Below are 26,035 nucleotides of genomic sequence, written 5' to 3'. Positions count from 1 at the left end.
TATGTCCCGAAGGCATTTGAACGAGGAGCTATATCCGGTTAAATTCCGAAGGTACGTGATTTGGGAATGAATGAACTTACTGTAAAATTCCAGTTAATACTCTCGAAACATCCCAACATTGAGGTATGTTTCGTATGTGCTTGAATTTAGTTGAGCCCTTACAAATAAGTATTCGCTCAGTTGATAAACGAGCTACCGGCCTTTGGCTGAGTTGATCTTTTGTGTATGTACATAAGGGTTGATAATGTGAAGCAAGTACGATATCGTAAATTTGTGCATATGAAATTATCCGTTTAGCTATATGAATGCTATACTTTTGTTGTGCTGGAATTCATTGCTCAAAACTTACTAAGCATAAATTGCTTACTCCGTTTCATTGCTCCTCTGTTTTATAGATTTGGTTCTCCAGCTATCGGACTCGGGATCTTGAGGTCAAAGTCGCCCACACTATCAAAGCCCCCTTTTGGTACAATTTTGGTTGAACTTCGAAATGGCATGTATAGGACTACCCGTTTGTTGTGGGTCGTGGACCCTTTGGACTTGTATAATTTTGGATAGCCATGCGAAAATGGCTTATATGTGTTTGAGTATAATGTTATAATCATTCGGTGTGGATATGCTTGACAAAGGATTAGCCATAGGAATGGTTAATCACTATCATAAATTGTGCTATTTATGCAAAAAGGGCTAGTTGAATCATGAAAACCATGAAATAGGTAAAGTTTACCTTAAAGGCAGATGCTGACAGCAGCAGTGATGTAGATTTGGAAAATCACTAAAAATAGTAGGAAGGGAATTAAATAGTGAATAAATTATGTAAACAAACCTTGATGAATCTAATTTCATAGGAAAGTAACGAAATAATCATACGGACAGTATGTTAAGAGATATTCAGGTTCTCGTGAGACAGGGCCAGAACGGTTTCTGGATTCCCTGTTCCGACTTTGGAAATTCACTATAAATTAACCAGAGATAATTAGGAGTCATAACATATATTTATAGATTCCTCTCTGAGTCTAGTTTCTATAGAAACAAACAGCATCAGTATTGAAGCTCTGTGCAGGGAGATATCCAGGTCGTAATGCGCAAAGGTCAGTGTAGTCGATCCCTGTAACATGGGAGACTTTGACTAATAAACTGTACTAATTGGCCCAACCAAAAATTCTAGAAAAAATATGTAGATTGGCATATGAGTCTAGTTTCAGGGAAAATCACGAAACTGATTTTCGAGTTGTGAAACTCAAGATATGATTTTTAAAGCGACTAGTACGCAGATTGGCAGTGTCTGGGAAATTTTTTTTATAAGGGGTTTAAAGTCTGTTAACACCTCGTGTTCGATTCCGGTGTCGGTCTCGGGTTCGGGGTGTTACACTTAGCCTCACCATCACGGCTACTTGTAGCCGGTCTAGAATCAGCTTACACCGTCCCTTGCACGGGAGCAGGCGCATTGCTTTCAACATCGTCAGCTACAGCTCTACGAGATCCATTTGCTATATAAAAGTACATTTTAAAGTCAGGAGTCATCCCTAAACCCTAAACCCTAAACCCTAAACCCTAAACTTATATACACTATGGTAGTCCTAGAATCGACTAAACTATAGCTCCGATACCAATAAAATTATAACACCCCTAACCCGTAACCGACATCAGATTAGGGTTACGAGGCATTACCAGACAGACAGAACATTTCAAACCAATTCAGAATTATAGATATCATATAACATCATTTCATAAGCAATCATCTCCTAAGATGGTATACGAAACCTAAAATGTACTTTTAAAAGACACTCGGGACTAAACCGAACACATTCATAAAGTTCAGAACTTTTAAAAAAAATTCAATTCTAAAGAGGTCACACACCCGTGTGACCAGGCCATGTGCCCCACACAAGCATCAAACACGCCCATGTGAACCAGCCGTGCCAAAATAGAGCTTATATACTGACTTATTCCCACAGCCAACAGACACGCTCGTGCCCCACGGTCGTGTGATTCTTAACTAGCAACTAACTTAAGCCCACGGCCAACAAACATGCCCGTGTGCTGTGGCCGTGTGGCACAATGCAGGCTTGGTTTAAGCCAATTTGGCACCCCTTTATGGGTCATTCCTACAAGCCAAATTAAACAACATTCAAACCATACCAAAACTTAACACAAACATACCATTTGATAGCCAACATTCATTGCATAACCTATATTTACAATTCAAAACTTAATACATAAACCTTCTAGCCTATACATGCCATACTTTAAAATATTTACACTTTCAAGAGTACCAAAATGAGTTCGATAGTGTGGTGACGATCCTCAACTATCCCTGAGCCCTAAGTAGCTACGATAACTATAAAACAGGTAGAAATCACACAGAGTAAGCTACAAAGAGCTTAGTAAGCCAAATACAATTGATTTAACTACTAAAGCATATAAGTACAATTCAACCATAAAGATTCATAACCATTTCATAGAATAATTCATAAACTTAATCATGCTCCTTTGTTTGCATATATGTTATGCTTCATTTCCATACATATTTTATAGAGACAAAGTTTTTCATATTCAGAAATTTAGTACGATACAAACGTACCTGCATAGGTTATATATTTCATAAACTCAATTTTAGATTTCGTACGCTATCATCAGACGGGTCAGAAACGATACAGATGCTCATAAACAAGTACAATGCCGACGTCCCGGACGTGGTCTTACATGTAAATCAATATCGATGCCTCTGTCCCAGACAGGGTCTTACATGAAATCAGATACGATGCCGATGTCCCAGACATAGTCTTATATGTAAATCTCAATTCAAGCCTGTGTCCCAGACACGGTCTTACACGATGTCTCAGAAAGATGTCAACTTTGCTTAGGAACATATAAAGCTTTTCAAATATTATCATATTATCATACTTTACTCCAAAGATATTCATCAGGCACTCAAGGCCATCCAATATAAATTACAGTTTATATGTGCAGAATTTATTTCAATTAACACGTAATTGTAATTTGACTTACCTCAGATGGATTTCGTACGGAACAAGTCGACTATTCGACTATTTTAGACTTTCCTCGATCTAAGTCCAATTTTCTTTGTTCTTGATCTAATACAATACGAATTCAATCATTCAATAATTCATTTCATTCAATTTAATCCATATACCCATATTTAGGGCACTTTGCATTTTAGCCCTTACATTTTCACACTTTGACAATTTAGTCTCTTTTTCATAAAATCACAAAAATGCAAAATTTCTTTGCAACAAGGGCTAGCCAAATTTTCATGGCTTCTATATAAGCCCAAACAACATGTTTAACTCACAAATTAGTCCTTCAAAACCTCATTTTCAAAATTTAACCCAAATAGCTCAATTTCATCAAAACTCAAAGACAAAACTTATGAACCATCTACCAAGCCTTATAATTCATTCAAAAACATCACAAAACTCATGATATCAACAATGGAATTTCATGAAATCTTTAACAGAAATAGAAATTCAGACATGGGTTTTGAAGAACACGAAGCAACAATCACTAAAACGTAGAAATTATAAAAAAAAACCGAACAAATTTCATACCTCAATTTAGCTACCAAAGTGCCGAATGTACAAAAGCTTCAAACCCTTCTTTCTTTGGCTGATTTTCTGCTAATATGCATGATAATAAGCCACCTTTTTGTTTTCATTTTATTATAATACTCATTATAATCACCTTTTACCATTTTACCCTTAATGATATAACATTAAATTCACCAACTACCATTTTTTTCCACCATTAAAACAAATAGTAAATTTGACATGCAAGTACTTTTATTTTAAAAGCCAAGTCAAATAGGTGCTTTAGCATTGAGCACTCAACTTTTGCACTTTGCGCGATTTAATCATTTTTCATAATTAAGCACAGAAACAAACAAATTAAATCACAGAAATTTCACAGATGTAAATTCACATATCACAGACACAGAAAATAATATTAAAATATTTTTTAGACTCGGATTTGTGGTCCCGAAACCACTATTTCGACTAGGGTCAAAATCGGACTGTTACCCCAAGGTTCTTTTTTGCCGCTCTTTTCTTTTGATCACTGCCCTTCACTACCATCGTCGTTGCCATGAACCATTACAAACCACCACTGGAAAACCTTCCTCCATCACTACTTTTCTTTTCTCTTTTCTCTTTTCTTTTCTGTTAATATTATGACCAAACCCTCCCACTCTTTTTATATTTTTTTCTCACCTAATTGGACCACTACTAGACCACTGTTGTCGCCATCGTTGTCGCTATATTTTCCACTGGATCATTAAACCTCTCTACTCCTTCGTCGAGATTTTTCATCGATTTCATTATGTAATCGAGTAGTGACCAAACGATGCCAATCCAAAAAATCATTAGTGTGACAATAAGGGAATCGAATCCAAGTTTTGATCTAAGGATTCATCTACCAGGTTTATATCCAAGCGAAATCTCTTTTAATAGGATTATGGCAATCAGATCTACAATATAAGGTGTGGGATCATTACCATTTGTTTTGTGTGATATAGTTATTTTATTATATTAATAATTTAATTATAATAGATCATGAGTACACTAAATAATCTTGAAGAGTTGAAAAACTTGTCAAGATGAACATCAAGTAAGTAACTCTAACCGAGAGATTCTATGAAACGTTTGATAATTGATGTGATTGTGATTGTGATTATGAAGTATGCATAGATCTTATCCTCATGATATGCGATGTATGGCTTTTGTGATATATGTTATGATTTAAACATGTGCAACTTATGTATATATGTGTATGACAATTTAAGATCCATGATCTAATGTGAAAAACATGTTTAACATGTTAAAATTTGTTATTATGTGATATGTGATTATGAGAGCATGTTTACATGCATAAGTGTAAAAGTGATCCATATGTGTTAAAAATGAAATTGTCATATCACATGCATGGAGTGGGATTTTGTGAAAGGTGGAAGTAGTGATAGTTATCTGCAAATCAATGGTGGCTTGTCCACAAAATATATCAGTGGCAATATATCTACAAATTGTGGTGGCTTGTCCACAAAAATATATTAATGGAAGTATATATGCATATCAGTGGTGGCTTGCCACAAATGGTGTTTCAAATTGATGAGTTCTGAGGAACTCGATATTGGTGTGTAGCAGAGATGGGTAGGAAATTTTATAAAATGTGCATCGTTTTAATATGCATCGACATGTTCATGCATAAGTATCAGTGTTAGAACTTGTGATTATTATGATGATTGATATGTTGAGATGATATTTTGAAATGTATGCGATTATCCTTGAGATGATCTCACACTGGGCTTGTAAGCTCACCCATCTTATGTGTATTTTTCAAGTATTCCTCGTAATTAAGACTTGAATGCAGATTTTCGGTGATGCTCTCGAATGTGAATTTTTTAATAAATTATGGACTTTATATCATTTTATGGATTTTTATGGACTTTGATTTGTGTTTGTTTTAATAACTTTTTAGGACTTTATTTTAAATTGTGGGCTGTGGCATGGGGATCTTTCCTTTATGATATTTTGGAATTATTGCATGGATTACTTATGTTGGATTCCAGTTTTAAATGATCATTAAACATTTTTAAGAATCAGTATCCGCTACAAATGTATTTTCAAAACTAAGTTATAATACAAGTATTTTAATAAAAAGGAACAAATAAATGTTATTTAAAAGAACATGATATTTTCAAAATGACATGTTTCAAGGACAAATGGACTTTTCTTATGAAAACGTTTTGGCCATCTTCATGGCCCATTTAATTGCTCAAATTGGGTCGTAACATCTTGGCCTGGTTTGAGAGGTTACAATTGCTGTTGGGCCTTGAAGTAATGTGAACCCATCACATCCATGGGTCTGAAATTGGGCCTTGAGACTCCCATCATTCACCCTTCCTCACGAAGATTCATCCTCAAATCTTTAATTGTACAAAAAGAATAAGGATTAGAATAAATAACAATAAAATGAAAAAAAATACTTATCTAACCTTTCTTGTGTGCCAAAACTATCTCCAAAATTAAAAACATTATTTTTATCCTTTAAATCAGCTTCGGTTGTCTTTGATTGAATCCTGATTTGATTTGCTTGGCCTTTGACATTGTTGTTTGGCATTGAGGTCCTGTGAGCCCATCACATCCATGGGTTTGAAATTGGGCCTTGAGACTCACATTGTAACACCCTTAACCCATAACCGTCGCCGAAATAGGTTAAGAGGCATTGCGAAACTTATAACTCAAATTAGAACCACATACAACAAATATAATCTCATTACTAATAAAGTCATTCATTTACATTCAATATTCACATAAAATCAAGTATACAAAGCTAAAACATGCATTCTGGATCAAATTGATAACATATGAAAGTTTCCAAACTTCTAAGAAATTTTCCAATTTTAAAAGGTCACACGCCCGTGTGATCAGGTCGTGTGCCTCACACTACCTAGACACACCCGTGTGTCAAAGACATGGTAAAACAGAGCATGCATGCTGACTTTTCCCCACAGCCAACAAACACGCCCGTGTGCTATGCCGTGTGATCTTAGCTAGCTACAGACTTAAGCCCACGGCCACAAAGCACGCCTGTGTTCCCTGACCGTGTGGCACAATGTAGGTTTGGTTTAAGCCAACTTGCCACCCCTTTTTGGGTCAATCCTACAAGCAATTTAAACAAGCATAATTCTACCTCCAATTCAACCAATTTTTATGCTATGGCATTCATCATTTATAACATAACAATATGAACCATTTCTCTACTCATTAACCTTACTAATTCATGATAAACACAAGGTATATTCATACCAAAAATTCCCTTCTATTCATCATCCAAACCCAAACTAAATCTACCAAATTTCCATTCCTTTTGTTTGATTAAAACATACCACAATAGCATATTAACAACACATACCATAAGCCATTCTCAACTTTGAATTCAAACACAAACTAGCTAAATCACATGGCTAAATATGTATATATATATATCACAAAACATACTTCCTTAACTACGAGCCTATACATGCCATACTTCAAAATATACAACTTCAAAAGTACCAAAATGAGGTTCGATGGTGTGGTGACGATCCTTGACAATCCCTGAGCTTGTAGCAACCTTGAAATCTATAAAACAATGCAAACATATACAAAGTAAGCTTTCTAAAGCTTAGTAAGCTCGTACAAAACATTAACAATAAGAAATTTGAAACATCAACACATGAATATTTATAAATTTCTCAATTCAACTATCAAATATATATATCAACTCAATCCATGATTTCTTACCAACATTTTGCCATCTACCATAAAGGTATGATACTTACCTGAACGTTTTCATATTCATTCACTTCCAATCTTATCTCTTGTTTGATTACTTAATCACTTACCAAGATTTCCACTGATTTAAACATTCGTACACTTAGTGCTTAAAGGTTAGCTGCCGCTTGCACGATCCCGCACACTTAGTGCTATCTCAATTAACCGAAACTAAGTCGATATCGCACACTTAGTGCCTTATATAGCCGAAGCTATGCCAACACGCACACTTAGTGTTATTTATAGCCGAAGCTATATTAAACCGCACACATAGTGCCAATCATACTCGAATATCATTATACTCAAAACATAATCAGATATCTATACAATTATACATTACCATCGAAATAAAACATATCTTTAACAACATTTATTACGTATGAACTTACCTCGTATTCGAAGTTGTCAACTTGAACATTATTCAACAATCTTCAACTTCCCTCAGTCTAAATCCGAATTCCTCTTTTCTTGATCTATATGTATTCAAAATTAACCCTTTTATTCACCAAATCATTCAAAACAATCCATATATACACAATTAGGGCATTTTGCAAGCTAACCCTCACATTTTGACATTTCGACACTTTAGTCCCTAATTCATAAAATCACAAAATACACAAAATTTGCTTGTACACAAGCTTGGCCGAAGTCTCCTAGCCCTCAAACAAGTCCATACGTTTCATTTATTTCACATTTTAGTACCTCAAAATAACATTTTTACAATTTTGCCCAAATTGCTCAAATTCATAAAAAATCCAAAGACAAAACATGTAAATCCAACATCAAGCTTTCATATTTCACCACTTAACAACACAAAACTCATGCATTCATCTATGGCATACCTCAAAATCATCACAAAAATCACAAATTGAAGCATGGGCTTTGTAGTATACTAAACAACGATCACAAAAACGTAGAATTTATCAAAACCGATCAAACACACATACCTCAATCACCAAAATAGGTTGCCAAACCCTAGTAAACTTATTTCTTTCTTTCTCTTTTGTGAAATTCGGCAATGGTGATGAATATATCACCTAATTCATGTTTTTGTTTTTTTATTATAACATTTATATTCATTTTACCATTTTAGCCTTGTTATTTTCATTAGAATTCCACTATCTAATGTCCAATTATGTCCATACATTGATTTAATGGTTTATTTACAACATAAGGACCTTTACTTTAGAAAGCCAACTCAAATAGGCACTTTAACATCTAGCACACAACTTTTACATTTTACGAGATTTGGTCCTTTTTTGCAAATTAAGCACACAAACAGTTAAATTTTCGTATGAGACTTTCACATATATCAATTTACTTATCATAGGCACAGAAAATAATATTAAAATATTTTTCTCACTCGGATATGTGGCCCTAAAATCACTATTCCGACTAGGGTCAAAATTGGACAATTACAATTTTCCCCTATTAGGGATTTTCGTCCCCGAAAATCTTATCGTTAAATAGATTTGGATATTGATGTCTCATAGCATCTTCAGGCTCCCACGTGGCCTCTTCAATACCGTGCTAATGCCACATCACTTTAACTAATAGAATCTTCTTATTACGTAACTCTTTAACCTCTCGAGCTAAGATTCGAATAGGCTTTTCTTCGTAAGTCATATCAGACCGAATTTCAATCTCAGATGAAGGAATTACATGCAAAGGATCAGATTTCTACCGTCGAAGCATCGATACATGAAACACATTATGTATCTTTTCTAACTCAGATGGTAGCCTCAATCTATAAGCAACCGGCTCAACTCGCTCAATGATTTCAAACGGTCCAATGAACCTTGGACTCAACTTGCCTTTTCTACCAAACCGAATCACTTTCTTCCACGGAGACACTTTCAGAAACACTTTGTCGCCAATCTCAAACTTAATGTCTTTTCTTTTCAAATCTGCATATGATTTCTGACGATCAGAAGCTGCTTTTAAATTATCTCGGATCACTTTCACTTTCTGTTCGATTTCTTTTATCAAACCAACCCCGTGAATCTTATTTTCGCTGAGCTCGGTCCAATACAAAGGTGTATGGCATTTGCGACCATATAAAGCTTCGTATGGTGCCATTTTGACACTCGACTAAAAACTATTATTATAAGCAATTCAATCTAAGGTAAATACTGTTCCCACGTACCTTCAAACTCAAGAATCCAACATCTTAACATATCCTAGAGTATCTGAATAATCTGTTTAGATTGACCATCTGTTTACGGATGATAAGTAGTGCTAAAATGCAATTTAGTACCCAGAGCATCTTGCAATTTCTTCCCAAATCTCGATGTAAATCTCGGATCTCTGTCTGACACTATAGACAATGGCACACCATGTAATCTCACTATATCAAAAATGTATAATTCAGCTAATTTATCAAATGAATATTAGATCGAACCAGAATAAAATGAGCCAATTTCGTCAATCGATCAACTACAACCCAAATTGCATCTTTCTTTCTTGGAGATAGAGGTAAACCCGACACAAAGTCCATGGTTACTCGATCCCATTTCCACTCCGGAATCATAATCGATTGTAATAATCCAAATGGCACCTGATGTTCAGCTTTGACTTGCTGACAAATCAAACGTTTGGGAACAAAATCAGAGATATCTCTTTTCATTCCAGACCACCAATAATGTTGTTTCAAGGCATTATACATTTTCGTACTGCCCAGATGCACAGATAACTTACTATTGTGAGCTTTACTCAGAATCATTTGAATCAACTCTGAATTTCTTGGAATACAAATTCTATCTCGAAATCTTAAACAATTATCTTTATCAATTCTGAATTCTGAATCAGTCTCTTCATCACACTGAGCTCATTTTGCCAAAATCTCATTATTAATCTTCTGAGCTTCAATAATCTGTTGCAAGAACAAGGGCCTTGCTTTTAATTCAGTTAAAATTGAACCATCATCAGACAGAATCAAATGAGCATTCATTGCACTCAAAGCAAACAATGTTTTCTGACTTAAGGCATCAGCGATAACATTTGCTTTTCTCGGATGATAATCAATCACAAGTTCGTAATCTTTTGACAGTTCTAACCACCTTCTTTGTCGTAGATTTAAATCTTTTTGTGTCATCAAATACTTCAAACTCTTATGATCTTAATAAATGTGACATTTTTCACCAAACAAATAATGGTGCCAAAATTTTAGAGAAAACACAATCGCAACTACCTCAAGATCATGTGTCGGATAGTTCTTTTCATGCGGCTTCAACTGTCTTGAAACATAAGAAACAACTTTTCCTTCTTGCATTAGAACACATCCCAAACCAATCAACGAAGCATCACTATAAATCACAAATTCTTTACCCGATTCAGGTTGTACCAAAACTGGAGCTTCAGTTAATAAAGCTTTCAACTGGTCAAAGCTATTCTGACACTTTTCAGACCATTCAAACTTCACATCTTTCTGGAGCAATTTTGTCAACGGAGTCACAATCATCGAGAAACCTTTTACGAATCTTCTATAATAACTAGCAAGTCCCAGAAAACTACGGACTTCAGAAACATTTCTCGGAGGTTTCCAATCCAAAATAGCTGAAATTTTACTCGGATCAACTCGGATACCGGAGGCTGATACAATATAACCCAAGAAACTAACTTCTCGCAACCAGAACTCACACTTGTTGAATTTCGCATACAACTATTTATCTCTCAAGGTTTGTAGCACTATTCTCAGATGTTCGGCATGCTCAGATTCATCTCGTGAAAAAATCAATATATCATCAATGAAGACTACAACAAATTGATCTAAATACGGTCTGAAAATTCTATTCATCAAATCCATAAAGATAGCAGGTGCATTAGTCAATCTGAAAGACATAACTAAAATTTCATAGTGGTCGTACCTCCTTCTGAAAGCAGTCTTCTAAATATCTGAATCTTTCACTCGTAGCTGATAGTAGCCCGATCTCAAATCTATTTTAGAAAACATAGTAGCTCCTTTCAACTGATCAAACAAATCATCAATTTGGGGCAGGGGATACTTATTCTTGACAGTCACTTTATTCAATTGACGATAATCTATACACATTCTCATCGTACCGTCTTTCTTTTTCACAAATAGAACCGGAACACCACAAGGTGAGAAACTCGGTCTTGCAAATCTTCGATCAGTCAACTCTTGCAACTGGGACTTTAATTCTTTTAACTTGATCGGAGCCATTCTATACGGAGCTATCGAAATCAGAGTAGTACCGGTACCAATTCTATGCCAAATTCTACTTCTCTAACTGGAGGTAATCCCGGAAGTTCTTCAAGAAACACATCAAGGAACTCACAGACAACAAGTACAGATTCTACTTTCTTTTCTGACACTTTCAAACCAATCACATAAGTAAAATAGGCTTTTCAACCCTTTCTCACAATACTCAAAGCTTTCATCGAAGATATTATAGCAAGCAATCCATTCAAATCAGTAGATTCAATCCTGACTATTTCATCATTCTTGCATCTCAAATCAATAGTTTTTCATTTACAATTCACCACAGCATCATGCAAGGTTAACCAATCCATACCCAAAATTATATCAAACTCATCAAAAGGTAATAGCATTAGATCAGCCGAAAAACAATTGTCTCAAAACATTAATGGACAATTCTTGCAGACTTTATCAACTAGAATACATCTGCCTAGGGGGTTTGAAACTCTAATCACAAATTCAGTAGACTCTACAGGCAAAGTCTTACTGTTCACTAAGTTCATGCATAAATATGAATGTGTTGATCCATGATCTATCAAAGCAATCACAGAAGTATCATAGAGAGTAAATGTACTCGTAATCACATCTGGCGATGAAGCTTCCTCACGAGCTCGGATAGCATACGCTCTAGCAGGTGCACGAGCCTCAGATCTAACAGATGTGTCTTTCGTTCCTCTTTGACTACCACTTATATTTCCTGAATTTCTGAAAGGTCTGCCACGAGAAACATTACCACTCTGTCTCGGATTCTGAACATTATCTTTTTCAACTAAATCTAGGCAATCTTTAATAAAATGATTTCTTGAACCACAGCTATAACAAGCTCGGTTATTACTTTTTCCCCAGCATTTGCCAAAGTGTCGTCTTCCACATTGATCACATTTAGGCCTTTTATTCCTTGTATTATCAATACTAGCAATACATGTGGCTGAAGATTTGTAATTTGATTGTGATCTAGCACGATCTTTGTTCAAATGCCCCGCACTAGCCTTTGAACGACTGCTATCATCTCTAAACTTTTTGGATCTAGATTGAAATGATTTATCCGATGATCTCTTTCGTACCTCTCTAGCTTCAAAATCAGCCTTTCTTTTCTCTTTCCCAAGATCTTCCGCTTTGCATACTCATTCAACAAGCACCATAAATTCTTTAATTTCTAGAATACCAACTAGCAGACGAATATTCTCATTCAAACCATCTTCAAATCTCTTGCACATTATTACTTCTAAAGATACACATTCACGGGCATATTGACTCAACCTTACAAATTCCCACTTGTATTCTGTGACAGACATACGGCCTTGTTTAAGCTCAAGAAACTCTTTGCGCTTCTGATCAATGAATCTTTGGCTGATATATTTCTTCTGGAATTCAGCTTGGAAGAAATCCCATGTAACTCGTTCACTAGGAACCACAGATTTCAAAGTTTTCCACCAATGATACGCCGTGTCTCTCAATAGTGAAACAGCACATTTTATACATTCTTCAGGACTTAAAGATAACTCATCAAACACTCTTATTGTGTTCTCTAACCAGAACTCAGCTTTTTCTGCATCATCACTTGTTGTAGCTTGAAATTCTTCAGCTCTATATTTTCTAATCTTGTCAACTAGTGGTCTACTCAACTGTACTGGATTTACTCGTGGCATAACAGGAGTTTGAGGAGAATTAACCAAGGGTGGAGGTTGTTGTACAGCCGGATTGGTTCTAATGTACTGAGTGAACCAATCGTTCATCATCTGGTAGAAGGCTTGCTTAGCCTTACCATCACGGCTACTTGTAGCTGGTCGAGATTCAACTTGCACCGTCCCTTTTGTGAGAGCAGGTGCATTGCTTTCAACATCGTCAGCTACAGCTCTATTGGGATCCATTGCTATACAAAACCACATTTCAATGTCAAGATTCATCACACTATCGCAGTTTCAGATATATGGCATGTATAGCTAGACGCACATATGCTGTTGTACTCCTAGAATCGACTAAACCATAGCTTTGATACCAATAAAATGTAACACCCCTAACCCATAACTGTCGCCGAAATAGGTTAAGAGGCATTACCAAATTTCTAACTCAAATCAGAACCACATACAACAAATATCATCTCATTATTAATAAAATCATTCATTTACATTCAATATTCACATAAAATCAAGTATACAAAGCTAAAACATGCATTCGGGGATCAAATTGATAACATATGAAAGTTTCCAAACTTATAAGAAATTTTCTAATTTTAAAAGGTCACACGCTCGTGTGATCAGGTCACGTGCCTCACACGGCCTAGACACACCCGTGTGTCAAAGCCATGGTAAAACAGAGCATGCATACTAACTTTTCCCCACAGCCAACAGACACGCCCATGTGCTATAGCCGTGTGATACTTAGCTAGCTACTGGCTTAAGCCCACGGCCACAAAGCACGCCCGTGTTCCCTGACTGTGTGGCACAATACAGGTTTGGTTTAAGCCAACTTGCCACCCCTTTTTGGGTCAATCCTACAATCAATTTAAACAAGCATAATTCTACCTCCAATTCAGCCAATTTTTATGCTATGGCATTCATCATTTATAACATAACAATATCAACCATTTCTCTACTCATTAACCTTACCAATTTATGGTAAACACAAGGTATATTCATACCAAAATATTCCCTTCTATTCATCATCCAAACCCAAACTAAATCTACCAAATTTACCATTCCTTTTGTTTGATTAAAACATACCACAATAGCATATTAACAACACATACCATAAGCCATTCTCAACTTTGAATTCAAACACAAACTAGCCAAATCACATGGCTAAATATGTATATATATATCACAAAACATACTTCCTTAACTACTAGCCTATACATGTCATACTTCAAAATATACAACTTCAAAAGTACCAAAATGAGGTTCGATAGTGTGGTGACGATCCTTTACAATCCCCGAGCTTGTAGCAACCTTGAAATCTATAAAACAATGCAAACATATACAAAGTAAGCTTTCTAAAGCTTAGTAAGCTCGTACAAAACATTAACAATAAGAAATTTGAAACATCAACACATGAATATTTATAAATTTCTCAATTCAACTATCAAATATATATATATCAACTCAATCCATGATTTCTTACCAACATTTTGTCATCTACCATAAAGGTATGATACTTACCTGAACGTTTTCATATTCATTCACTTCCAATCTTATCTCTTGTTTGATTACTTAATCACTTACCAAGATTTCCACTGATTTAAACATTCGCACACTTAGTGCTTAAAGGTTAGCTGCCACTTGCACGATCCCGCAGACTTAGTGCTATCTCAATTAATCGAAACTAAGTCGATATCGCACACTTAGTGCCTTATATAGCGGAAGCTATGCCAACTCGCACACTTAGTGTTATTTATAGCCGAAGCTATATTAAACCGCACACATAGTGCCAATCATACTCGAATATCATTATACTCAAAACGTAATCAGGTATCTATACAATTATACATTACCATCGAAATAAAACATATCTTTAACAACATTTATTACGTATGAACTTACCTCGTATTCGAAGTTGTCAACTTGAACATTATTCGACAATCTTCAACTTCCCTCAGTCTAAATCCGAATTCCTCTTTTCTTGATCTATACGTATTCAAAATTAACCCTTTTATTCACCAAATCATTCAAAACAATCCATATATACACAATTAGGGCATTTTGCAAGCTAACCCTCACATTTTGACATTTCGACACTTTAGTCCCTAATTCATAAAATCACAAAATACACAAAATCTGCTTGTACACAAGCTTGGCCGAAGTCTCCTAGCCCTCAAAATAACATTTTTTTCAATTTAGCCCATATTTCTCAAATTCATAAAAAAATCCAAAGACAAAACATGTAAATCCAACATCAAGCTTTCATATTTCACCACTTAACAACACAAAACTCATGAATTCATCTATGGTATATCTCAAAATCATCAGAAAAATCACAAATTGAAGCATGGGCTTTGTAGTATACTAAACAACGATCACAAAAACGTAGAAATTATCAAAAACTGATCAAAACACATACCTCAATCACCAAAATAGGTTGTTGAACCCTAGTAAACTTATTTCTTTCTTTCTCTTTTGTGAAATTCGGCAATGGTGATGAATATATCACCTAATTCATGTTTTTGTTTTATTAGTATAACATTTATATTCATTTTACCATTTTAGCCTTGTTATTTTCATTAGAATTCCACTATCTAATGTCCAACTATGTCCATACATTGATTTAATGGTTTATTTACAACATAAGGACCTTTACTTTAGAAAGACAACTCAAATAGGCACTTTAACATCTAGCACACAACTTTTACATTTTACGAGATTTGGTCCTTTTTGCAAATTAAGCACACAAACAATTAAATTTTCGTACAAGACTTTCACATATATCAATTTACTTATCATTGACACAGAAAATAATATTAAAATATTTTTTTGACTCGGATATGTGGTCCTGAAACCACTATTCTGACTAGGGTCGAAACCAGATTGTTACATTCCCCCTGCCTCACGAAGATTTGTCCTCAAATCTTTAGCTGTACAAAAAGAAAAATGATTAGAATAAATAACAATAAAATGAAAAAAATACTTACCTAAGCTTTCTTGTACGCTGAAACTATCTCCAAGATTAGACATTATTTTGATCCTTCAAATCAGCTTCGACCATGTATGTCTCCTTTAAAAACAATGTATCAACACTAAAAAAGGAAGTGTTAGGTACATGAGTCTTCAAGTAAAAAATGACATGTAACTTTCTTTTAATATGCATGGTCATCCATAAGAATTTCCAAGGATAGGTCATGAATTTCACATAATTATAAAAATCAATAAGTTTAATATTATTATAAAAAAATTGTCTTTAAAGGTTAAGATATAAAATTTCGTTGCAAGAGAAAATCTATAAAATGCTTTAAAAAAACCTATTTAATACAATATAGTTATTATTTTTAACCTTTACAAATTTAGATAAACCCATAAAATAGTTAGACTTTCATACCAAGGTTTAATGAAATTTGACTAAGAAGAAAACATGTTGCAAGGAAATGTTTTGCAAACAAAATCAGTAGCATACTTATCAAAAACATTCAAAGTATGCCTTCTTAAATTAATTTCTATTGTTTCCTTACCTTCGTTACCTTGTAGCACTTGTGGGGAATTATCAATATTCAACTTATCTTTTTTCCACAAGTAAAATCATCTATCGATGGTAGAGTAATATGATTCAAAGTCCATCAATGGATCCTTGAAATTCTTTAATGAAGAAACACCACTAAACAAATTTGAGTAAAATATAATCATTCCTCACATTTATATGGGTATTTTCGTACTTTTCTTTTTCTTTTTCCACTTGAGAGCTCTCCAATTTTACCTCATATGGATTTTCACTCACCAAATTTGGACCATTATGTAAACTTTTATCACTCAAGGTCTCTTTTCTCTTTGTCTTTTCATATGATTCTTCCTCACTTTCCATATTCCTTTCAAAAGTATTATGAATACTCAATTCAGTATAATATATCTCAGTAGGAGAATCTAACGTTTGTATATCATATAACTCTATAGGTTCAAGGAAAAAGTTCTTATTATCATCTTTTTTTGGTTCACAAAGTTCGTCATCACAAATTGCTTTTCCACTAAAGTAAGAGTTAATAAAATGCTTGAAGTCATACTTACTTTCTTCTCCAGTTGGATATTTAATTGGACATTTGAAACCCTCATGATCTTTTGAATTACACCAATAACATTTCACAATAATTGTGAGATCAACTGTACTCCTTTTATCTAGTTATCTTTTCTTGAAGTACTCATCAATTGATTGGTTAACTTGAACATGGTGTCAACATTTCATTTTAATCTCTCTGTAGTAATGAGAAGGAGTGTAATGCATTCACATCACTTGCTCAATGCATAATCCAAATCAACGTTGAATCCACCAACTCAACACATAATCCGAAAATCCACGAGGCGCCAATGAAACTTTTTCCTTTTGTACACATTTATAGTAACGAAACATAAGTTTAATTTTTTATTCCCACTCACAATATACTTTGGGATCCTTCTTTCCACAAAATTGTGGAATTGAAAACTTTGGTTTAGCTACAGAAGGTTGGCCTCAATTAGGAATACCCAAAGTTCTATCAGTGTTACGATATCCTCGTCTACCATTATTAGAACGAATACGAAGTTGTTCATTGTCCCTATCATCATCACTATCACGAGCATAAGACTGTTGGTTTGAAGAAATCTCCAAATGAGCAACATCTTGAGTTAGCATTTCAATTTGATTGGTAAGCTGATTAATGTTATCTTTTTATTCCATTTGAAACTTAGTCAAATTGGCCTCAACTGTATCACGTAACTCGTTCAATTGTTGATGTCGATAATTTACCATCCCAGAATATTCTCAAATGTAACATCTTGTTCTTTGTCATCGGATGGTGTCTCATCATGGTTTTTACAGTTACGAGTGCCACGAGTCATTGTGAAAGCCTGGAAAAATACGACACTCAAAAGAAAATTTAAGCAAACATTATAACCTACTAACATAAGAAACAATAAAGTGTTAGAATGCATAAAGAAACAATAAAAATTAAAAATAAAGGAAAACCTAAGGCTAAGAGTCAATGAAAATTGCTGAAACTCGAAAACCTAAGAAATTGCGAAGCAACTTGACAAACTTCGTTCAAGGTGTTCTCGATTTCCAAACATTACAAAATTTAAACTGGAGCCTCCTCAAATAATATATATATATGATCTCGAAAGTTTTAGCACAAAATTCAACCTATGGAATATTTTTTTTTGTATTTTCTTTTTTTTTGTACTTTTTTGATCACTTTTTTGTGGGAAATATTTTTTTATACTCTAAAATAGTGCCAAGAAATAGTATGTAAAATTTCAGATCGTTTGAAAAATGTTTACCCATTGAAAAATATTTTTTTTTCTAAAAACTGTTTGGGTAAAAAAATTTGTTTTTAAGCTATTTGCTAGAAATCAATTTGTAAGAACAAAAAGAAAACCTAAAATGCCCAAATCTGATACCAAATGATAAGGAATGAGGCAGATGAATGCAGAAGAGGATCGTAGAGTTTTTCAAAGCTATGGATTTAACCTTAGGGCTTTAGACGTTTGGAAAGAAACTTAAATTTTGGAACAACCTGAAACACAAACGAATTCAAATCAGATGAAAATTGAAAGAAAACAATTGAAATAGATAACTATGCCAAATAAACTAGAAAATAAATTAAAGATTAGAATAATAAAGAAGATAGATGATAAAGATGAAACGTGACGTGTAAAACTCCTAAGATGCCTTGGAAACAAGAAGAATCCACAACTCCTTTCAAGCAGCTCTAATTTCCCTTCTAAGAAAGAAAACTTGGCAAGAGAAAGTTTGAAGATGATCCCCACAACCTGAAAAGATTGTTAAAACTCTTTTAAAAGATAATTTAAGAACAATTCTTGAAAAAGAAAAACCCAAAGAGAAATTGAATAATAATCAATTGTGTCATTTGTGTACAATGCAAAGGCCTATATATAGGCTAGCTAAATAAATCTAAATAAAACTCTTAAATATACTAGAACTCTAATTAATCTAAACAAAAAGTAGTCTTAAACTAGACTTTCTTATTGACATAAAACTCCTAAATAACTTAAACTACTTAATAATTATTAAAATTTTAGAATAATAAAATAATAAAATAATAAGAGCTGATAAATACAATATTGGGCTCATATATAAAAATTAAGCCCAAAACTTGAACCCAATATAATTGAAACTTGAATTAAAAGCCTGAAACTCATAATTCCCGTCATAATCTCGTTCAAAAATTTTGCTCGCATAGTACTCACTGAAATGGTCATAACTTGAGCTCTTGAACTCAAAATCGAGTGATTCAAAGTATGTTCGAAGTTAAGAGATAGATCTTCGAATGCCATGAAGATATCTCAACCCAGAAATGCTAGAATCCCATCCAAAATATTGTCACATGTCTGTTGATTTCCTAAGCTTGAAAATTGACAGCTTTGGTGAATGAAATTTAATAAATTTCACCCCATCCGTGCATGTATTATTCCCCTTTTCCTCAAAAAGATTCATTCTCGAATCTTGTCTTTGATTGAATCCTGATTTGATTTGCTTTGCCTTTGACATTATTGTTGGACCTTGAGGTAGTGTGAGCCCATTATATCCATGGGTTTGAAGTTGGGCCTTAAGACTTGCATCAGTTAATTTCAAATGAAGCTTTGGTTGAGTGATAAATTTAAAGTTTTACTAATCCAATTAGTGTGGGTTCAAATCCCACCATATGCATATATTTTATTGTTTTTTGTTAAAATAAAAGACTAAAGTACCCTCAAATAATATAACTAATTTTAATTATGAATGCACATTTTCATAATTTCCCTAACTGAGTTGGTTCCTAGTTGACTTGTGGCACCAACTCAGTTAGGGACTTAAATAATAGTATACATATACAATTAATGAATGTAATAAGGTGTGCATAATACAATTAAAATGTAAATATTATATTAATATAAAGCTTTTAGTTTAGTGTTAATATTAATGTTTTATTGATTTAAACAACATAGGTTCAAATCCCACCATTTGTAATTTTTTTTTGGTTTTTTAAAAAAAATAAAAAGACTAAAGTAACATCGAAATAATATAACTTAATTTAATTACAAAAAGATATTTTTGTAATTTCTCAAATCAAGTTGTGTCTGGTTGACTTATGACACCAACTCAGTTAATGATTTAAGTAATTGTATAGATAGGTATACAATTGAAGGGGCTAATAAAATATACATAAAAAAATTAAAATGTAAATATTGTAATAAAATAAAGTTTTGGTTTAATGATAATATTATTGTATTATTAATTTAAATAGCATGGTTTAAATCTCATAACAAATTTTTATTGGATTTTTTAAAAAAATTGAAAACACTAAACTGCCATTGTATAATATAACTTAATTTAATTATGAAAGAATATTTTCGTAATTTCCCGAACTGAGTTGATGTCCGGTTGAATCATGACACAAACTCAATCGGAGGTTTAATAATAGTACTAGAAATTCTATTACACACATATACGTCTGGAAACTATGTACTTAGAACACAAATGTTAGTTTAAAAATAATATATAATAAATAAAGATATGTATAATTTGAAACTAATTAATAACAACACATGAAATGTGTATAATGTTAAAATGAAAAAAAGTAGATTAAATTATGAGTAAAATGAAACTTAAATACTTAAATATATTATATTAAGAATATTAATGTTACATTTTGTAGGAGTATTATTTCTTTACTATGATTTAGTACATGAGTTAGTAATAAGCTAATTTTAATTAATAATTTTTAGTTACTCAGATGATTTGTTTTGAGAAAAGAGAAAAAAAAATTTTGAAGTCTTATTTTTTATAAGAACTTTCACTATCTTTCTAGTTTCAAGTTTAACTTTGTACCCACTATTATCTAGGCATAATGACTTTTTTAGCCCACTAACTTTATAAAAAAATCATTTTAGTCAACAATTCAAATTTTCTCTTATTTTAATCTTTCTAATTGATAGAAAAAGTTAATGTTTGTTAACTTCAACACGTATGTTATGTTAGAAATTAATTAAATTTTAAAAATTAAAAATATGTTTATATGTTTTAAATAACTTTAATAGTTTTTATTTTTAAAATAATTTTTAATAACTTTTTTATTTTTAAAATTTTAAAAAATTAATTAATTGATGACATGGTGTCTAAATGACAATCCACGTGTATGCCACATTATCGAAATTAACAAACATTAACTTTTCCAGTGGTTTGACAAATAATATAAATTTAAGGGTTAAAAAAGGTGAAAAATTAAATGGAGAGCAAAAAAAATGATTTTTTTTGTAAAGTTAGAAAGTCAAAAAAGTCATTATCCCTATTACTTATTTTATATTTTTACAACTATTGTAATACATATCTAATAAATAAATTTTTTTCTTTATCTTATTACACTAGTAACCAAAAAAGATATAAATGTATGATACTAACTTAATTAAAATATTATAAATATATACAACTGATGGATGTATTGAAGCATGCGTAATACAACTAAATATAAATATTATATTAAATTAAAGCTTTGGTTAATGATAAAATTAATTTTTTATTGATGTAAATAGTATGGCCTCAAATCTAATTTTTAGTCTTTTAAAATAAAAAAAATTAATTATCTTCAAATAACATAATTTAATTTAATTATAAAAGAAAATTTTCATAATTTATTAATTCGAATTGATACTCGATTTGTGATAACTATTAAATCTAAATAAGATAAATATAAACCAAACCAGACATCAACAATTAAAAAAAAAAAAAGATGTCTCCCAGTTCTTAAGTTTAGAATAACGAAACCGAGTCGGAGGAAAGAACAAGTCAACAAATCACCAAAAGTCAACATTTTCCCGCTGACATTGGGCAACCGTCCCAACCCGAACGGCAGCCTCACCGGCTCACCCTCCAAAACTTCCACCAAGTTCGCACATGTAACGAATTTGGCACGTGCCAAACAAACAGTGAACACTGACTCCAAAAACGCAAATCGCTTTTTTTGATCGTCCTCAGAAAAAGACGGGGCCTGGCCTGGAAGATAAAAATAACCAACGCTTAAAGATCTTTTGAATTCTGAGAGATGTGGAGAAGGCTAGTGACTTCACACTTCAAAACCCTAGCCACCGTTCCATGCCGATCCACTTCTAAGACGCCATCGCTGTCGCCGCTCAGTTTCAAGTCTCACGTTTCTCCATTACCTTCCGCTTATTTCCTTACTCGCCGCTTCTCTACTGGTTCAGGTAACTCTAATTTCCTTAGATCCTTGTCAACGAGTCATTTTGATTTCAAGCTTTGAATATTTTGGATCACTAGTTAATGTGTTTTAATATTCGAAGAAGATGCTAAAAGCAAGATTTCGTGTATCCGACATTGATTTGGATTGGTTTGGATTGTGTAGCGGGTACTGCTGTGAAGAAGAGGGTTGAGGATGTAATGCCTATCGCCACTGGTCATGAGCGTGAGGAGCTTCAGGCTGAGCTTGAGGTGAGTTTTCTTTTTTCACTCTCTTTGTTTGGTTTCAAAATGTGACAAAATTTCTTGTATTGAAGATTATTGTTATGAGCATTATGAATAAATTTAATTTACTGCCTCCTAGTTTATGCGTGGAGTTGCGCTTGTTTATTCTGAATTTAGTGTTCTTTTCTTTGTTTTGTCTAGGGAAAGAAAATCCTTGAAGATGTAAACAATCCAGTCGGTCCTTTTGGCACAAAGGTTAGTGTGGGTTTCAATGTTTTTCACAGTCTATTACACTTTGAGAATCAATATTATATCACGTGTCTTATCATATATGGAAGCAATGTCATATGGCGTTTCAAATATTAACAATCATCTCCTCTTCCTTTTTTTTTGCTTTAAACCACTTGCTTTATTCTGTTTGTATGCAAAGTATTGGCTTTATGTGCACTTCTATTTAAATGGTTTACCTTTTATCTGACGTTTCTATCTCTTGTAACTATTGTTTATCCTTAAGCTCTGATGTTTCATGATGTAAGTAAATATATAGCAAAAGATGTAAATGGGTGCATTATTTGGTATTGTTGCCACATCATTTTTTCAAAGTTATTTATCAGTGTTGTCAAGGTGTGCACCTAGGCAACAAAAAGCGCCTTAGGTCCTTCAGGGCTAGGCGTGCAATGCATGTTTAATCAGTTTCATGCTTGGTGCATCTAGACTCACTTCTTTGTAAGGTGATAGGCACAAAAAGGCCCATCTTATTGTAGTTCTCTTTAATTTCTTTCATTGGCTGTACTTTTACTTGTAAAAAAGGAGATAATATCAAACTCTCTACTTGTCAATATTTGAGTAGGGGTGAGCAAAATCCAATTCCATTAAAAAAAGTTGATTAAATTTTGTAATGTCAAATTATATAGTTCAATTTATTCGAAATTTTGAATCATCCCGAATAAATAGTTTAGCTCGGATTTGAATTGTACAACTCAAATTTGAATAACTCAAATAATTTGAATAATTAACTATGATTCAACCCTACCTGTTGTACATAGTTTTGATCAAGTCATCGGTTGAAAGGTCATCTGTAGTACGATTGGGTGATTGTTTTACAATGACTAAGGGACTCATTTTCTGTGAAATTTCTCACCTTTCTCCTATTGTCTTTTATTTCACTTGTTGATATCTAAAAGTAGAGTTAGGTACTTACTATGATAGTGGAAAAATTGTGATAATGTACCTACATTTGATTGCAGTGAAAATTTTAAAGTGAACTCTTAATTGACATGAAATTTATTTAACTCTAATAGATTTTTTCGACTCGAAAATCCTTTTTTATTTGACTAGAGTTGGTAAAATTTCCAATAAAGTTTGGTTGATAAAATAAAACTTATCAACTTGACTAATTCGAATTGTATCACTTGATTCAACTTGACTTGATCAAATACTCACCCCCATATTTGAGTGTTCTACAAAAAATAGTGGATCATAGGGAAATCATCCATATTGACCAACAAAAGAAAAGAAAAGAGCTACATGTTTTGCAGGATAATTGCACAATTCTTGAGACCATTATCATAATTATATATCTAAACCTCATTTTATCTATATGCAAAGGCACATAAAGAAACACACATATACATGTTGTCTCTTACTTCACTCAACCAGGTCTTTTCATCCATTTATGTTAAATCTAGGGTAACTAATACTCTTCTTTCGTGAATTTATCATTTTGAATTTGTGCCTCTTTAAATGGTGATATATTTTTCCTACTAGAAACTGTAAATATTGATCATTTTGAAACATAAGAATGATGTCATGACTTGACTTTTGACGGTAGAAATAATTTTATCTGCTCATAGGAATCTCCTGCTGTCGTTAAGTCCTACTACAACAAGAGAATAGTTTGATGCCCAGGAGGTGAAGGTGGTAAGTTTCTTTCATCAATTCTCTGTTTATGCTTCTCTAAGTTTTAACTTTGGTTTTTGTGTGCCTTCTCCGATTTATATAAAAGTGAGGCATTCTGCTTGAACTAATATTCCATACCATTTGATTTGCATGTTTAAAAACTGCAGAGGATGAACACGATGTTGTCTGGTTTTGGCTGGAAAAAGGCAAACCACATGAGTGCCCAGTTTGTTCACAGTATTTTGTGGTAAGTGGATATATTGAATTAGATAACTTTTAGTAGATGTATTAAGCTCGCATATAAATTTCAATTTCTTAGCATTCATTGGATCCATATCCATTTGAGATATTTCTCTTAGCCCATACACGATTCACCAAAATATCTGACAATTTGAATTAATTGTTAATGACTATGGCCCAAATTAATAGTATTTGTTTATTTATTCTTAGGCAAGCCTGTCTAGAGCGTGTTTGATCAACCAGTTTGTGCATTTAGTAGCTTATGTATATGAATGTAATGTTGTTTAACTTGGTTTTCATTACTTATAACACCGTAAATTGGTCAACAAATGCAACTAATAATCATCTGTTAGGGTGAGATGGAAATGTCTGAGCTCTAGGATGCTATATACTTTCTTTTGGACATTGCTATGCTTGAAGTACTCATGTTGTTTCCTGCGTTGTAGGGTTTTAATAATTATTTTTTACGATGTTTGGCAGTTGGAAGTTGTGGGCCCTGGAGGTCCTCCAGATGGACATGGTGACAATGATCATTATTAATTGCAACCTCCAATTTTTCTATTGAAATAAAGTTTTGGAGAACACGATGGAATGATGTCCAGGCATACATACAATGCACCTTCAAATTTTCAAACAAAGGTTGTCTTGTTTTGTTTTAATTATTCCTTGGTTCTCATGGGTATTTGAGATGGTACCTCTATTTTTCTCCTGGTAATTTAGACACAGGGTGGTCATGATTTTTAAATATGAATCTTCTTAGGTTAACATTCATGCATTGCCAAATAATCCATGGCTACCTTACCATTCTTTCATGAAACTTCCTGCTGTTGAGTTTTGAAGTAATCTTCTTACCCGTTGATTTGATTTCATTGCTTTTTGTTTCTTTTATTTAAAGTTACTGGTATCATCGTCACCAGATGTTCCAATATCTTTTTCACCCCAATTAACCAAGTTTAGTCAGTTGGGAGTTGGTGTTATGATATTTACTTTAGCCTCCTTTGTTTGTTCACTATTTTTTTCCTCTAAAATGAGATTCTAAGTTACTGGAACTTGAGTGTAACTGTCGAATAGCTATCAAGAATTATATTACTGTATCATGTCTGAATATGTCAAACACGAGATTTAAAATGAATAAGCGTTGGAGCGACAGAAACAGGATTCAGTTGCCGCGGGTGGTAGATGATGATGATGATGATGATGATGATAATCAGAATAATTAGTTTAGTAGTCTGTTTCGCACTGGGTATTATAAATCACT

General features: G+C 33.2%; 1 protein-coding gene across 1 annotated transcript; it reads left to right on the top strand.

The window, feature by feature from the left end:
* Positions 1-21,944: 21,944 nt before the first annotated feature.
* LOC107962957 (cytochrome c oxidase subunit 5b-2, mitochondrial) lies at positions 21,945-25,616 on the top strand. Its single transcript, XM_041115548.1, is given in 6 exon segments — positions 21,945-22,421; positions 22,580-22,665; positions 22,840-22,893; positions 24,492-24,558; positions 24,705-24,784; positions 25,258-25,616. Coding segments are annotated over 6 exon segments (507 nt in total). The 5' UTR covers positions 21,945-22,261; the 3' UTR covers positions 25,318-25,616.
* Positions 25,617-26,035: the final 419 nt, after the last annotated feature.

This window comes from Gossypium hirsutum, chromosome A06 (assembly GCF_007990345.1).
Source record: "Gossypium hirsutum isolate 1008001.06 chromosome A06, Gossypium_hirsutum_v2.1, whole genome shotgun sequence".
Lineage (NCBI taxonomy): Eukaryota > Viridiplantae > Streptophyta > Magnoliopsida > Malvales > Malvaceae > Gossypium > Gossypium hirsutum.
The sequence above is the reverse complement of the archived record's forward strand: the minus strand, read 5'-3'. Positions and strand labels throughout refer to the sequence as shown.